General features: G+C 32.7%; 1 protein-coding gene across 1 annotated transcript in view; it reads right to left on the minus strand.

The window, feature by feature from the left end:
* Positions 1-14,947, minus strand: part of LOC114494739 (solute carrier organic anion transporter family member 6A1-like) — an 80,015-nt gene that overhangs the window by 17,749 nt on the left and 47,319 nt on the right. The window contains exons 9-10 of the mRNA XM_036020073.1: positions 7,607-7,757; positions 1,147-1,334 (exon numbers count right to left, since the gene is read on the minus strand). Of these exons, the coding sequence (XP_035875966.1) occupies positions 1,147-1,334; positions 7,607-7,757 (339 nt within the window). The remainder of the gene's footprint in view (positions 1-1,146; positions 1,335-7,606; positions 7,758-14,947) is intronic.

The following is a 14,947-nucleotide window of genomic DNA, read 5'->3' on the forward strand; positions in this document are numbered from 1 at the left end:
TTACAGGTTCAGTGCCAGACACATGTAAGTAAATGAAAAAGCCGCTTCCTATATTGATATGCCCAAATTTTGTCTCCCATCTAAATTGCAATTTTACTGAGGACAGAGGTCACATAAGCCCAATTCATATTTTATTTCTGTATATATTTATTCAAGTTTTCTAGTATGCTTTCCTAAGGGACCAAGAAAGCACTCCTGATGACTTAAAGTTTTATGTTAGCCCCTGGCAAAAAATAATAATTTGAAAATAATGACCAATTATTCTGCTACTGTAATAAAAATAAATATCTTTATTTTATCAATATATATTCAGGACAAACAAATCAATAACAAATGTTGCTTTAATTTAGAATAATAATAAACACATAACAACACTCTAAAATTCTAAAAATTGTCCTGGCTGGTGTGGCTCAGTAGATTGAGCACCAGCCTGCAAACCAAAGGGTCGCTGGTTCAACTCCCAGTCAGGGCGTATTCCTCGGTTGCAGGCCAGGTCCCCAACAAGGGGCACATGAGAGGCAACTGCACATTGATCTCCCTTTCTCCCTCCCTTCCCCTCTAAAAAAAAAGTAAATACAAACTTTTTAAAACCTTATAATAAGTAAAATTCTAAAATTATGTTCCTTTCTTGATGATACTGAAGTTTTTTTCATAGTCAAATTGGCTAATATAGAAGTAAATATTCAATAAATACCTATAACCAATTAAACCTTATAATTAAATCTTTGTCATAATTAAGAATTTCTCTATATTTATAAAATTTCCAGGTTTGGTAAATTAAGTAAACTTAATTATAAATTAAAGCTAAACTAAATGTGGTATCTGTAGAGTATGCAAATAAATTAGATAAAGAATTAGACATGTCCATACATTTTGACAATGTAACAATATGTCTATATATAAATTTTCCATGTTATAAATTAAAGTTTATTGAATCAAATGTGATGGCTATAGGCTTCATGCAAATAAATTAGTCAATATAGAAAATGAACCATACACATGAATTTTGATGGTGTAACAAATTTCCCCTCTAGCAGTTGCTACCTTGAAACGAGAGTAAATCATTTACTATAATATTATAAAATCTTCCTGAAATTGACTTTTTACATTTTAAAAGACAATTATCATAAATAATAATATACATACCGAAGGATGGTCAGCGTGTTTGGTGTACCAGAAAAAGCAGCAAATGCAAGTGTAGAAAACATAACAACAATGAACAAAGGTAATTTATGGCACTTTGTATCACAGTTCCCAGATCTGGCATCAATAAAATCACCTTCCTCATCTGCATTTGTTAATCCATCAGTAATGCAAGAACAATTGAAATATGTCTAAAAATTAAGATAGAATACTATCTTTTAGAAATATAGTTATAAAGCAAAAACATATTATTATAAAGTAAAAATTAAGTCAATAACAACTATATTGAGACTAGCCAGTTTTAACAGTAAATGTCCTTATATTAAATCTGCTAGTCATCACTCAGAAATGAAATATTAATGTAAGTGCAAGCTATTTTAAAGACTCATGTATTTTTGTGGGTATGTATATAATTATAGTTACTTAGAAAAAATTCTATTAATTTAAGAAATTCCACCAAAAATATTGATATCTAATTGCACAGATAATTTTCATAGAGCTCTGTTAATTGAGAGCAGTTAAGGATGATGTGATAAGTAAAACTGAACTTTAGCCCTGGCTGGTGTAGCTCAGTGGACTGAGCGTGGGCTATGAATCAAAGGGTCACGGGTTTGATTCCCAGTCAGGGAACATTCCTGGGTTCCAGGCCAGGTCCCCAGTGGGGGCCACATGAGAGGAAACCACACATGGATGTTTCTCTCCCTCCCTTCCCCTCTCTCTAAAAATAATAAATAAATAAATAAAATATTTTTAAAATTTAACTTAACTTGGATTTGAAATATCGACAGTCACCCAAATGTGGAGGTATGGGGACTATTACTGCAAAGCTAAGATGTTATTTTGTATGTTATGATAGCAGGGCTATTATCTATTAGGCAGAGTAGGCATTGCCAAATAGGCCCCAAATATATTAGGCCACATAAATTGTAATTTTAGTGTCTTTGAAAATTAAAAAAATGAATATAATAATAATGAATCTGGCCTGGATGATATTTGTCTTCATACTAATGCAGTTGTACATTAATGTTTAAATGTATTATTGTTGTTGTTACTATTATTATTATCATTATTATTATTTTGTTTACAAAAGCAAAGTTTCTAGGGCCAAAGTCACAAGATAGACTTAACTGGAAGCCAATGAAAATTGGGGGTGGTTGTCGTAGGGTTAATAATTCAAGAAACATGAATAGGTGATACTATCTAAGAAGGACTAAACAGAGTTTGAAGATACAGAGGCAAATTAGCAATTTACTAATTTATTAAAAAGGGTTTAACTTAAGAAATATCATAAACTCAACAGAAATATGGCACTAGGTTACTAGTGAAGGTATAAGAGGAAATGAAGATGGCTGGAATCTGAATGATTCATAAAATATAGGTCCAAAAATCATGTTTGTGAACTTATCATAATTAATGACTACCCCAGTGATTCACTGATAAACTGAGCAGAGATATGAAGAAGGGAAGAGAGGGAGCCATTTGTTATCTTTAAAAAATGCATTCTAGGCAGAGAAAAAAAAAAAACAGAAATTTAAAGGTCTTGGGTCTAGAGCTTGCTTGATAAGTTCAAAGAAAAGCAAGGAGAAAAATGTGGCTGGAGCAGAGGAACATAAAGTAAACTACGAGAAAATATAATGGAGTAGTGGGGGAAGATCAGACTATACAGAAATTGGTAAATAATTACAAGGCTAATTTAAAAACTTTGGATTTTAATCTTAGTAATGTGTAACCATTGGAGGGATATATGTATAAATGACATTCTAAAAGATCACTTGGCTGCTATATTGAGACTCTTGGCCTATGAAGGTAAAGGTGAAAACAGAGAAAACAGTTAAAAAGATATAGAAACAAGGTACAAAGTGATGCTGATTGGGACCACGGTAAGTATCAGAGGAACTTATGAAGGTAGCTAGATCTAGCATTTATAATGAAAGTATATTTAAAAGGATTTTCTGAAAGCTCTTAGGGTAGAAATGGTTTTCAGAAGGAAAAAGTCACGTGGAAGCTTCCTTGAAAGAAACTGAGACCTTCAGTCTGGGGAGATAGTCAGTCCATGGGTCAGAGAGGGCACCTAAAAAATGACGCTGACTTCACTGCTGTTCCTCATCTTTCTGGTTTTCTATTAGAACTCCGTATTAATTTAGTGTAGTTGTAAGCCAAAAGGCAAATGAGTTCTCATCATATAAATCAGTCTCCTGGAACAATGAGGACTGGGAAGAAGTGTGAAAAGTGGATCTGGAGGTCAGACAAAAGATATGTAGCACAGCCAATGGTTGCAGGTTATAGAACCTAGGCTGCCTCAGGGCAAAAGTGAAAATATGAAGAATGTTGGTGAACAGATTGTAGAATCACAAGATCTCAGGTTCTGAAAGGGTCAAACAAAAAATGGGGGAATTATATTCAAAGAGATATAATCAAAATGCCAAAAGCCATATCAAAATAATATAGTAAAATACATTTATTTCCATTAATGAAAAGGAAGATAGATCTAAACACACCATATCAATAATTATAATAAATGTGAGTACTCTAAAAACTCAGATTAAAAAACAGGTTAACAAAACTGAAGACAAAGAAAAACCATATTATATGCTGGCTACAAAATCACTTTAAACATAAAGACACAAATATTTGAAAAATAAAGTGAGTGAAATAACATGCATCATGGAAACAGTCAGAAAAAGCCAGAGTGACTATTTAACATATAAAATTTAGTGCACTACTTAAAGACAGAGAATGGTGGAAAGGGACCCTTTATAAATATGAAAGGAACTCATCAAGGTGATATAACTGTCACTGTTTATGCATATAATAACAGAGCCTGAAAACACATGAAGCCAAATGATAATTATATTAGGAAATATTTTTTATACACAATGTTCAGGACTTAATATGACATTTCAAGGCTTACAAATTGGTAAGAATAATTAGTTTAAAATTAAAAGAAGAACAAATATAAGTAGACTCATAGTTGATCTAGATAGTGGACTTAATAGCAAGAACTTTAAAATAACTGTAATTAATATTTTTCCAAAAGGGAGGGTAAAATATCTTAAGTGATATGAAATTTCAACAGGATTTGAATTCTACAAAAACTTATATTATTAGAACTGAAAAATACAATGAGTAAATTTCAAACCTCAGTTAACAGGTTTAACAGCAGAGTAGACATTACCAAATAGACACTACAGAATAGAGACTAGGACAAGTGAATAAAAAATATTTACACTTAAACAGGTGAAAGGAGATGGAAAACAGAGAAAAGGACAAAAGAGTATTAGACACAGTGGAAAAGTCTACTGGTAGTGTGTGGTAGCAGAATTCAAAAATGGCACCTAAGATGTCCACCCTCCTATTGTATAATATAATGTCTATATAATTCCTAGGACTGTGAACTGGCGAATTTTATACCCCTTACCAAGTTATATTATGTGGCATAATTGACTTTAAGAAAGAGTGGATAAACTTCAAAGCCTTAAAAGGTACTGAGTTTTTCCTGAAGTCAGAGATTCAAAGCATGTGATAAAGGAGATTGTTGCCAGCCTTGAAGATGGAGGAAGTCCCGTGGCAAAGAATGGGAGTGCCTCTAAGAGCTAAAATCAGACCTAGTGGACAGCTAGCATGTAAACAGGGACCTCATTTTTTTGCAACCCAAAGAAACTGAATTGGCCAATAACTGGAATAAGCTAGTAAGTAGATTCTTTCCCAGAGCCTCCAGAAGGAACGCAGCTCAATCTACATCCTGATTTCAGCCTGTGAGAGTCTAAGCAGAAGAGATTCTCATGCTGTATCTGGATTTCTTTCTTTAAAACTGAGAGCTAATAAATGGGTATGATTTATAGACATAGCATTGTGATATTTGGTTACGTAGCAATAGTAAACTAATACATGCACCCTGCAAAAAAAAAAAAGAGTGAAGGAGAAATAATAGCTGAGAATTTTCCAACAGATAGACATAAATCCACAGACTAAAGATGCTCTGTAAAACCCAAACAAAATAAATTTAATAAATATCGTATCTAGGCACATTAAAGGAAACCTGCTGAAAATCAAAAACAAAGAGAAAAATCCTAAAAGCAGCCAGAGACATAGACAATATAATGGCATCTTTCAAATGCCAATATCGAATTCCATACCCAGTGAAAACAATTGTTTTTGTTTTTTTCAAAAACAAAGCTGAAATACGGTTCTTCAAGAAAAAAGAAATGAAAACATGGAATGCAAGGAAATAGGTAGGCAAATATAAGTGCATATGATTGTACAAAATAACAACAATAATAGTTAAGTATCATTTAAAATATATGAAGAAATAAAATATATGACAAAACACAAAGATGGGAGGTAAGTAACAGAAGTAAAATATTTTAAGAATGTTTTCAGCTGAATAAGAGCTTAGCCTGGCTTCCTGGAATCCTAAATGCCGTGGGTGAGACTGATTTCCCGTTTATAAGTCACTGGAGTGAGGCTCCTGCTGTACTAGAGCAGCCTTCAGAAAATAACAGCCTCTCTTCTTGTTTATTGTGAAAGCTGTCAGCTGCTGAGAAGAACTAGTCCGAATGAGAAGATGAAGATGAAAACAAGATTTCTTTTACATCTACATAAGAAAATTTTATGATCTTTGGTGACATAGATAAGATTATATATGGGTTTCAATGAAGCAAACCTGCCCAGGAATATTATCGGTATGAAGAGGATGTATCTATTTTCAGTTTTAGTAAAGCTCTGATTTTCTATAGGAAATACTATTCAGAGATATAGTATTTCCCACCACTCCTCTTGCAAACTTTTGTGTAAGGGTAATTAACATGTCCAATTTTAACTCATGTTGACCCTGATCATGTTTTGAAAATTAACATTTAATCAGATTTATTTTAAAGTTAACATATTTTCATTGAAAAAATATTTTCCAGAGGGAATTCCATTAAAACCATTTAGATACTTGATCATTTTTGTATATGGTATTTCTTTTATTTAACTTTCATGTTGTTAAAAAATATATTTATTAGTATCGATTCTTTTCCATCTAAAATTAATGCACATTTTATCCTTTCATCAGTTGCATCCATATCAAATTGTAGTAGTCATAGCTTCTGCTATTGTCAGTTTTCCCTCAGAGCCATTATTTCTGTCAAGGTTAATTGTCCTGGGTAGTTTCTAAGATGTCTAATTTTTGTCAAAAATATTTTATTCTGGGAGCACTTGAGATCCTGCTCTCCAGTATGTGTTGTTAGTTTGGCTCAAATAAATCTTATAAAAATTGTCAAAAAATATTTTGCTCTTCTTTTAATTTTTATTTAATATCACAGTTATCACACAGTTTGATTACTTTGTTAATTTTTCTCACTGCTTTCACTATGAATTATTTCCTAGAAAAACATAAGAAAGTTATAAATATTTTTATTAAATAGAAACAAAAAATTCCTAAAAGGAATTCCCCCTAAAAGAAAAAGAGGTTGGAGCTACACAGTGGCTGTCTGTTTTAGTTCTTAAATAATATTGGTTCAAAATGCCAAGGTCAAATGCCAAGGTTAAATGTGAGCATTTAATAATCATTTACTAGTTTCAAACAAAAACAGAGGACAGGAAGTAAGCAGGAGTATAAAATAAGATTTTCTGTAAGTTAATAAGCTGTTGAAGATAGGCAAGTGGCATATAGGAGTCTGCTTTTCTATTACATTGAATGCTTTCCCCAGTAACATATTTCAAAGATTTTAAATGTAATTTTAAATATATATCATAACATTTAATAAAGACTTTTTAAAGGGTATGCAACCTCTTTATATCAATAGTCAATAAAAAACTAAAGGTATATCATTAAGTCATAGGCAACTGAAACATGACTATAAGGAATTGAAATTGGTCAGGTGTGCTAATATCTTGTAGTGAAACGATCTGTGTATAACAGGGAAGACAATATTGGTATGTAGGTGCATAACCAACACAGGACTTTATTACCAGCTAAGGGAGGTGGGACGATGCCTATGGATCAAGAAATATTCATCTCTGTTGCTCTCTCCCCTTTACAAAAACTAGCCTGAGGAGAGAGAGAGAGAAATATAGAATTTTTAAAATCTGAGTCCCTGCCCCTATACCACTTAAAAGGAAGGATCTGTAGTTATAGTCCATTATTTAGCTGAAAGCATATTTATGCAACTTTGGATACAGAAAATTAACCTAGAGTGAAAAAACAGCTGAATGGTAAACTGCTCCATATGACAAAAAAGGGGAATTTGTTTGGAGGTTGGTAGAAGGCCCCGGGAAATAAGATATTCTAATGATAATGGCCCCAAAATGAGCAAATAAGGGGATGTTAAAATGAGACCTGATCCATGTAAATATCAAAGGACAGACACAGATAACGTATGTTCAATTTTAAGTTATTTGGATTGCTGCCATAATGTAAACATCATCTACAATTTCAAAATCTTACTGGAGAGGAAGAAGCATAATTTAAAATAATTACCTTCTGATCATTTATTGTTTTAGAATGTGTACAACCAGCAAAGCAAGGAGAAAAATATCCAATATTATCTCTTCCACACACAGGTGAATAAAATGTTGAGCATTTACAGGCAGAATTGCAAGGAGCTGTCAGGTCTCCCAACTTCCCTGTCCTATATTAAAAAAAAAAGACATTGAATGTAATTATAATGCCATTATAGTATATTTATTAATGTACAAATCAAGATATCAGTGAGGTTCACAAAATATTATTAAAATAAATTAACAGCTTTATTAAGGTATAATGAGTATACAATAGACTATGTATGTTTAAAGTTTATAATTTGAAATTTTGATACATGCATACACTTGTGAAATTATCATCACAATCATGTTAACAAGCATAATCATCACCCCAGAAAACCTCCTCATGCTCCTTTGTAATTCCTCCACCCCCTGACATCTGATGATCTACTTTCTGTCACTATTCATTAGTTTGGATTTCATAGCTTTTAGTGAAATGAAATAATACATAATGCACCCTTTCTTTATCTGGCTACTTTCATGCAGCTGATCTTCATGTGGTCTTTGTATGGTCATGTGCTTCCATACTCTTGAGTAAAGATTAAGGAGAAGAACATTTGGATAATCTGGTAGGTTCATGTAACCTTTTAAGAAACTGTCAGTTTTCCATAGGGGTTGTGTTATTACACACTTCACCAGTAGTGTGTGAGAGTTTCAGTTGTTTCCTGCATTCCTCATCAGCAGCTGGTATGGTCAGCCTTTTTAATTTTAGACATTCCAACAGGGATATAGTAACTTCATATTGTGATTTCTAATATGAATTTCCCTAATGACTAAAGATGTTGAGCATCTTTTTCATACTTATCATTAAGTATTTCTTTTTCTTTATATGAATGCTAATATTTTATTATAAATTCCCAGTTGTTTGTAAGTAGTAGCTAGAATTACTATAGGTTCCTGTATATTGATCTCTTCTTTAAAGATTTTTTATTTATTTATTTTCAGATAGGGAAGGGAGGGAGATAGAGAGAGAGAAACATCAATGTGTGGTTGCTGGGGGTCATGGCCTGCAACCCAGGCATGTACCCTGGCTGGGAATCAAACCTGTGACACTTTGGTTTGCAGCCCACGCTCAATCCACTGAGCTACGCCAGCCAGGGCTGATCTTTTGCTACGCCAGCCAGGGCTGATCTTTTCCTTGACAATATTTATTTTTTCCTGATACTGTTCTTAACAGTACTATTTTAATATTAATTTCTTCTAATTTATTGATAATAAATAGAAACACCATAGATTCTTTTATGTTGATCTTATATCCTGCAAACTTGCTAAACTCAGTTTATTAGTTATAATGGTGTTTCGATTTTCTGTGTAGATAACTGTGTTGTTCTTCAAATAAACACAGGTATACTTCCACTTTTTCTACCTGGATGCCTTTTATTTATTTTTCTTACAGTAATGGCTAACGCCTGCAGTACAATGTTAATATAGGTCATCAAAGCAAACATCTTTATTGCATTCCTGGTCATTCAGTGGCTCATCTTTTTTTAGTCTGCTCAGCTTGCTATAACAAAATATAATCAACTGGGTGGCTTAAACAACAGGCATTATTTCTCACAGTTCTGGAAGCTAAGTCCAAGCTCAAGGCACAGACAGCTTCAGTGTCTGGTGTGGGCTTTCATCCTGGATTGAAGACCACCAACTTCTCCATGTATCCTCACAGGACTAATAGATGGAAGGCTTTGGGTTCTTCCTCCCTTCTAAGGTCACTAATTCCATCATCATGGTGTCCAACTTCATCATCTCATCTAAACCTAATTATCTCCTATAGGTGCCACCTCTTAATACTATTGATTGGGGGTTGGGGCTCCAACATACAAATTTTCTGAGAGGAGGACAAACAAACATTCAGTACATAATAATCACTAAGTGTGATGTCAGTTTTATATTTTCATAGATTCTCTCCCATTCCTAGTTTCCTAGATTACCAAGAATAAATATTGCATTTAAGAAGTGCTTTTTTTCATTGATTATGATAATATATATTCATTTTCATTTTTAGTTTATGGATATGGTGGATTATATTGATTTTCAAATATTAAACTAGCCTTGCATCTCTGTGATAAATCTTCCTTGGTCATAATTTATTTTCCTTTTATTATACTATTGGATTTAATTTATTAAGATTTTATTAAGAATTTTGTTTTGAATTAATGATCATGAATGATATAGGTCTCTATTTTTTTCTTACAATGTCTTTGTCTAGTTTGATATCATGATAAAAAAGTCTCATAGAATGAGTTAGAAATTATCCAGGCTGACAGCGACCAGAGAGGAGAGTGGAGGAAATTTCAGGAGAATTTCATGGGAAAAGGGGAAGGGTCTACAGAAACAAGTATAAAGGACACATAGACAAAAAGTAGGGGGGTGGAAATGGGAGGGAGGTGGGGAGGGCTAGGGGGTGGGCTGGGATGGGAGTAAAGGCAGAAAACTGTACTTGAACAAATATTAAAATTAAAAAAAAATTATCCATTTCTTTTCCATTTTCTTGAAGAATTTTTGTAAAATCAGATATTTTAAAAATGTTTTGTAGCATTCCCCAGGGAAGTCATTTAGGCCTGTACTTGTTTTTGTTTTGGTTTGTCACAAAGTTTTTAGCTACAAATTTATTTCCTAAATATATAAATTATCTATTACTTTTTGAGTGAGTTTATAGCTTTTAAAAGATTTATCCATTTCATGAAATTTTTCAAATTTATAGAAATAAACTTGTTCATGCTATTATCTTATACTTTTAATAGTGGTAGAGCCCTGACTCCTGTGGCTCAGTGGATTGAGTACCAGCCTGTGAACCAGAGGGTCACTGGTTCAATTCCCAGTCTAAGAGCACATGCCTGGGTTGCAGGACAGGTCCCCAGTAGGGGGCACGTGAGAGACAACCACACATTGCTGTTTCTCTCCCTCTCTCCCTCCTTTCCCCTCTCTCTAGTAATAAATAAATGAAATCTAAAAAATATACTGGTAGAATCTGCACTAACATCACATCAGATTTCTAACTCTGATAGTAGCAATTTTCTCCTCCAGAAGTTTAGCAATTTTATCAATCTTCTCAAAATATCACCTGTGCTTTTTTTGATTTTTCCATTGTTTTTCTTATCTCAACTTCATTGATTTCTGTTCCAATCTCAATTGCATTTCTTCTACTTCCTGTGGGGTCAATCTGCTTTAGTGTTTCCAGTTACTTAAGGTAGAAGCAAATATCACTGGTTTAACACTATTTTTCTTTTTTTAATACAGGCTTTTAATGCTATACATTATCCCATAAACACTACTTGAGCAGAACTCCACAAATTTTATTATGTGTTTTCATTTTTATTCATTTCAAAAGACTGCCCAATTCCCTTTTTGAAAAATTCTCTTATCCACAGGTTAGTTAGAAGTCTGTTATTCATTTTCCAAATATTTAAGTTTTTCCAGAAATCTTTTTTATTGATTTGTTTCTAATTTAATTTCCCATGGTTAGAAATTTAATTCTGTTGTATGATTTGATCCTTTTGATTTATTGAGACTTGTTTTGCAGAATGCAATCTACTTTGCTAAGTGTTTCATCACTTGAAAAGAATGTATATTTTGCTCTGTTAGATGAAAAAGTTAGATTAAAAGTCTACAAATGTCAATTTCATCCAGTTGGCAGTGTTATTCAAATCTTTTGTGTCATCACTGGTTAATTTTGGACTACTTGCATTAATTATTAAGAAAAATCAAGTTGGAGGTTCTCTGCCTTATTGGGATATTACACCCATTTATATTTAATGTGATTAACAGTATGACTGGGTTTGAATCTATCCTCTTTTTATTCATTTTCTCTCTTCTTTGTTCTTTTTCCTATTTTCTGCTTAATTGCAGATTAAACAGATATTTTTGTGAAATGCTATGTTAACTCTCATGAGGGCTTATCAACTCCGATTCATTTTTATTTTAGTGATTGCTTTAAAATTTACTCTATACATCTTTAACTTCATGTACCAACACATATTATAGCAGTTCATGTTAACTCATATTACATGTTAAATATCTTTCAAAATTAACATAAAGTGATTTAAATAAGAAAAAATATTTACTATACAGTAATCACTTCTTTTGTTTTTCTTTGCTTTGTGTAGTTCATATTTCCACCTAGTATTATTTTATTTCAAGCAGAAAGACTTCCTTTAGCACTTCAATATCATATATATCATGTACATTTTTATGTCTAAAATTATTTCTCTATTTTTGTAGATATTCTAGCTCAATATAGTTATAGGTTGACTTCTTTTCAGTACTTTAAATTATTGTTTAACTGTCTTTTTACCTATATTGTTTCTGATGTAAAAATCTATGTTAGCCTTACATTTGGCCCTATGTATACAAAGCATTTTGTTCACCTCTTGCTGCTTTTAAGATTTTTCTCTTTACACTTATTTTGAGCAACTTGATTATTATGAACCATGGTGTAATATTCTTCTTGTTTCTTATAGTGAAGGTTTGCTGAGGTTTTTTAAAAAAATCTGTAGCTGTATAGTTTATATGAAATTTTTAAATTCTGGACATAGCTTCTTTAGATATTTTCTTTCCCCAAACCCCTTTTTTTGGGAGCTCCAACTAAATATATAGTTGTCCACCTGAAGACATCCAACTCGCTGATGCTCTGTTCATTTTTATTAATTCTCTTTTGTCTTTGTGTTCCTTCTTGGGAGGGTTTTATTTCTATTGATTTCATATTCACTAATCATCTGCAATGTATAATTTTGTAGTATTCGGGGTATTTTTCTCACACATCCTAATTTTCATTTCTATATGCACAATTTCAGTTTTAAAAAATATTTCTACTTAACTTGTTAATGTGAGATTTTCCCATTATCTTTTTGTTATTGACTATAGTTTGATTTCACTGGGGTAGAAAGCACATTCTATAGTTTCAGTTCTTCTGTTCAACCTTCAAGGTTTGTTTTGTGTTCTTAAATATGGTCTATATGTTTTGCTGAATTTTCCATTTGTACTCAGAAAGAATACTTTTTCTGCTGTTATTTACTGGAGAATTCCATAGACACAATTAGTTTGAGTTGGTTGAGTTGGTTGGCTGTGTTATTTAGTATTTCTTTATTCTCTCTTGAGAGGGTAGTGATCAAGCTTCAAGCATATTTCTGGATCTGCCTTCTGCTCCTTCCAAGTTGTGCTAGCTTTTCTTTCTTATATTTTGAGGCTCTGTTGTTAGCTGTGTACCTAAGTAGAGGTGCTTGTTCTTCTTGGTAAATTGACCAATTGACATTTTGCAATGTCTCTTCATCCCTGAGATTTTCTTGATTCTGAAGTCTGATATCAATATACTCCTTCTGGCTTTCTTTCATTTACTGTTTGTATAACTTTTATTATCTTTTATAGTTTTCAACTATATATGCCATTGTTTGTTGTAGGTTTCATACAGACTACATTTACTTGGGGTTTAATCTTTTTATCCAATCTGAAATTGCTGCCTTCAAATAAGTAGGTTTAGGCTAGGGATGAATGAATATTTTCTGTATAAGGCCAGATAGTAAATATTTTAAGCTTTACAAAACTTGTACTGTCTGTTGTATATTCCTCATCCTTTTATGATTAATAAACTTCACTTTTTAGATCAGAATAATTGAGCATATAGAGTTACCATATTCTTCTCCTATACACAATTTCACCTATTATTAATATGTTGCTTTAGTATGGTACATTTTTAAAAAATTGATGAATGAATAGTTTTTCCTTTTCCTGATTCCAATAGTCTTGTAGTTGGAATCATACATTATTTAGGCCTTCGTACTGACTTCTTTCACTTATCAATATATATTTTTAAGGTTTTTCCATGTCTTTCCGTAGCTTGAGAGCTCATTTCTTTTTATCACTGTATAATATCCCATATATGAATATACTGTAGTTTATCCATTCACCTATTAAAGGGTGTGTTGACTGCTTTCAGTTTTTGGCAATTATGAATGAAGCTGCTATAAAAACTTGTTAGCAGGGTTTTGTGTGAACATATGCTTTCATCTCATTTGGGTAGATGACAAATAACAAGACTATGGTTAGCTTTGTAAGAAACTGCCAAAGTCACTTACCATTATATATTTCCAATAGCAGTAAATGAGAGTACTTGTTGCTCTACATAGTCACTGGCATTTTCTTTTATCAGTTTTTTACCATTTTAGCCATTCTAATAGATAATGTTATGGTATCTATAGTTTTAATTTGAAACCTCCTAATGTCATATGATACTGGGCCTATTTTCATATTCTTATCACAATCTGTATATGTTCTTTAGCAAAGTGTCTGTTCAGACTTTTGCCATTCTTAGTTGGGTTATTTACTTGCAAATTAATGAGATTTAAAAGTTCTTTGAAAATTTTGGATATGTCCTCCATCAGATATACTTATATATTTTTCAAACTTGTAACGTATCTTTAATTCTATTCACTGTATCTTTCACAGAGAAAGCTTTTAATTTTAATAAAGTCAAATGTATTTCTTTTTCTTTCATGCATCTTTCCTCTGGTGTTGTATTTAAAATGTCATCACCAAACCCAAGGTTACTTAGATTTGATCCTATGTTATTGTTGAGAAGTTTTACAGTTTTGTGTTTTATATTTAGGTCTATGATCCATTTTGAGTTAATTTTTTGTGAAAGGTGTAAATTCTGTATCTAGAGACTCTTCCTTTTTTTTTTTTTTGCATGTAGGTTTTCCATTACTTCAGCACCATTTCCTGAGAAGAATATCCTCATTCTGATCCAAAATGTTGACATAGGGGCCTCTTGAACTCACCACTTCCTGTGGAGAGCTATACATGGAGAAATTTTCTCTACAAGAAATCCAGGAACTAGCTGAGTGACTTTTATACATTGGGCAAATGAGAAAATATCCACATCGCCCACATTGAAATGGGTAGGAAAAGCTGAGACACACTCTCACTGTAAACCCTATCCTCAGCACAGAGTCTGTAATTGGGAAGGAGCTCCCAACTCCCATCTTCCTTCCTGAGCAGCACAGGGTTTGGAATTCACATCAAGTACACCAACTTTTAAGACTCACACCTGAGTAATGGGCCTCCTAACTACCAAGTTCTGAAAGCCAATAGGCCTTGTGTCCGGGAGACCCACAAGACTATAGTAAAGAAATAGTTCCTAACAGTCTCTCTGGGACTCACTCTGGCTACATACCCCAGAGCTCAGCATGGAAGTAACAGGAGAAAATAGCCAATCTCAGAATTTCCCTGAAAGAGACCTATTTGCATACTTTGAAAGATACTGCCTTCAAGTAAGGCTCCTGATTTA

The sequence above is a fragment of the Phyllostomus discolor genome, chromosome 3 (assembly GCF_004126475.2).
Source record: "Phyllostomus discolor isolate MPI-MPIP mPhyDis1 chromosome 3, mPhyDis1.pri.v3, whole genome shotgun sequence".
NCBI classification, from domain to species: Eukaryota; Metazoa; Chordata; class Mammalia; order Chiroptera; family Phyllostomidae; genus Phyllostomus; species Phyllostomus discolor.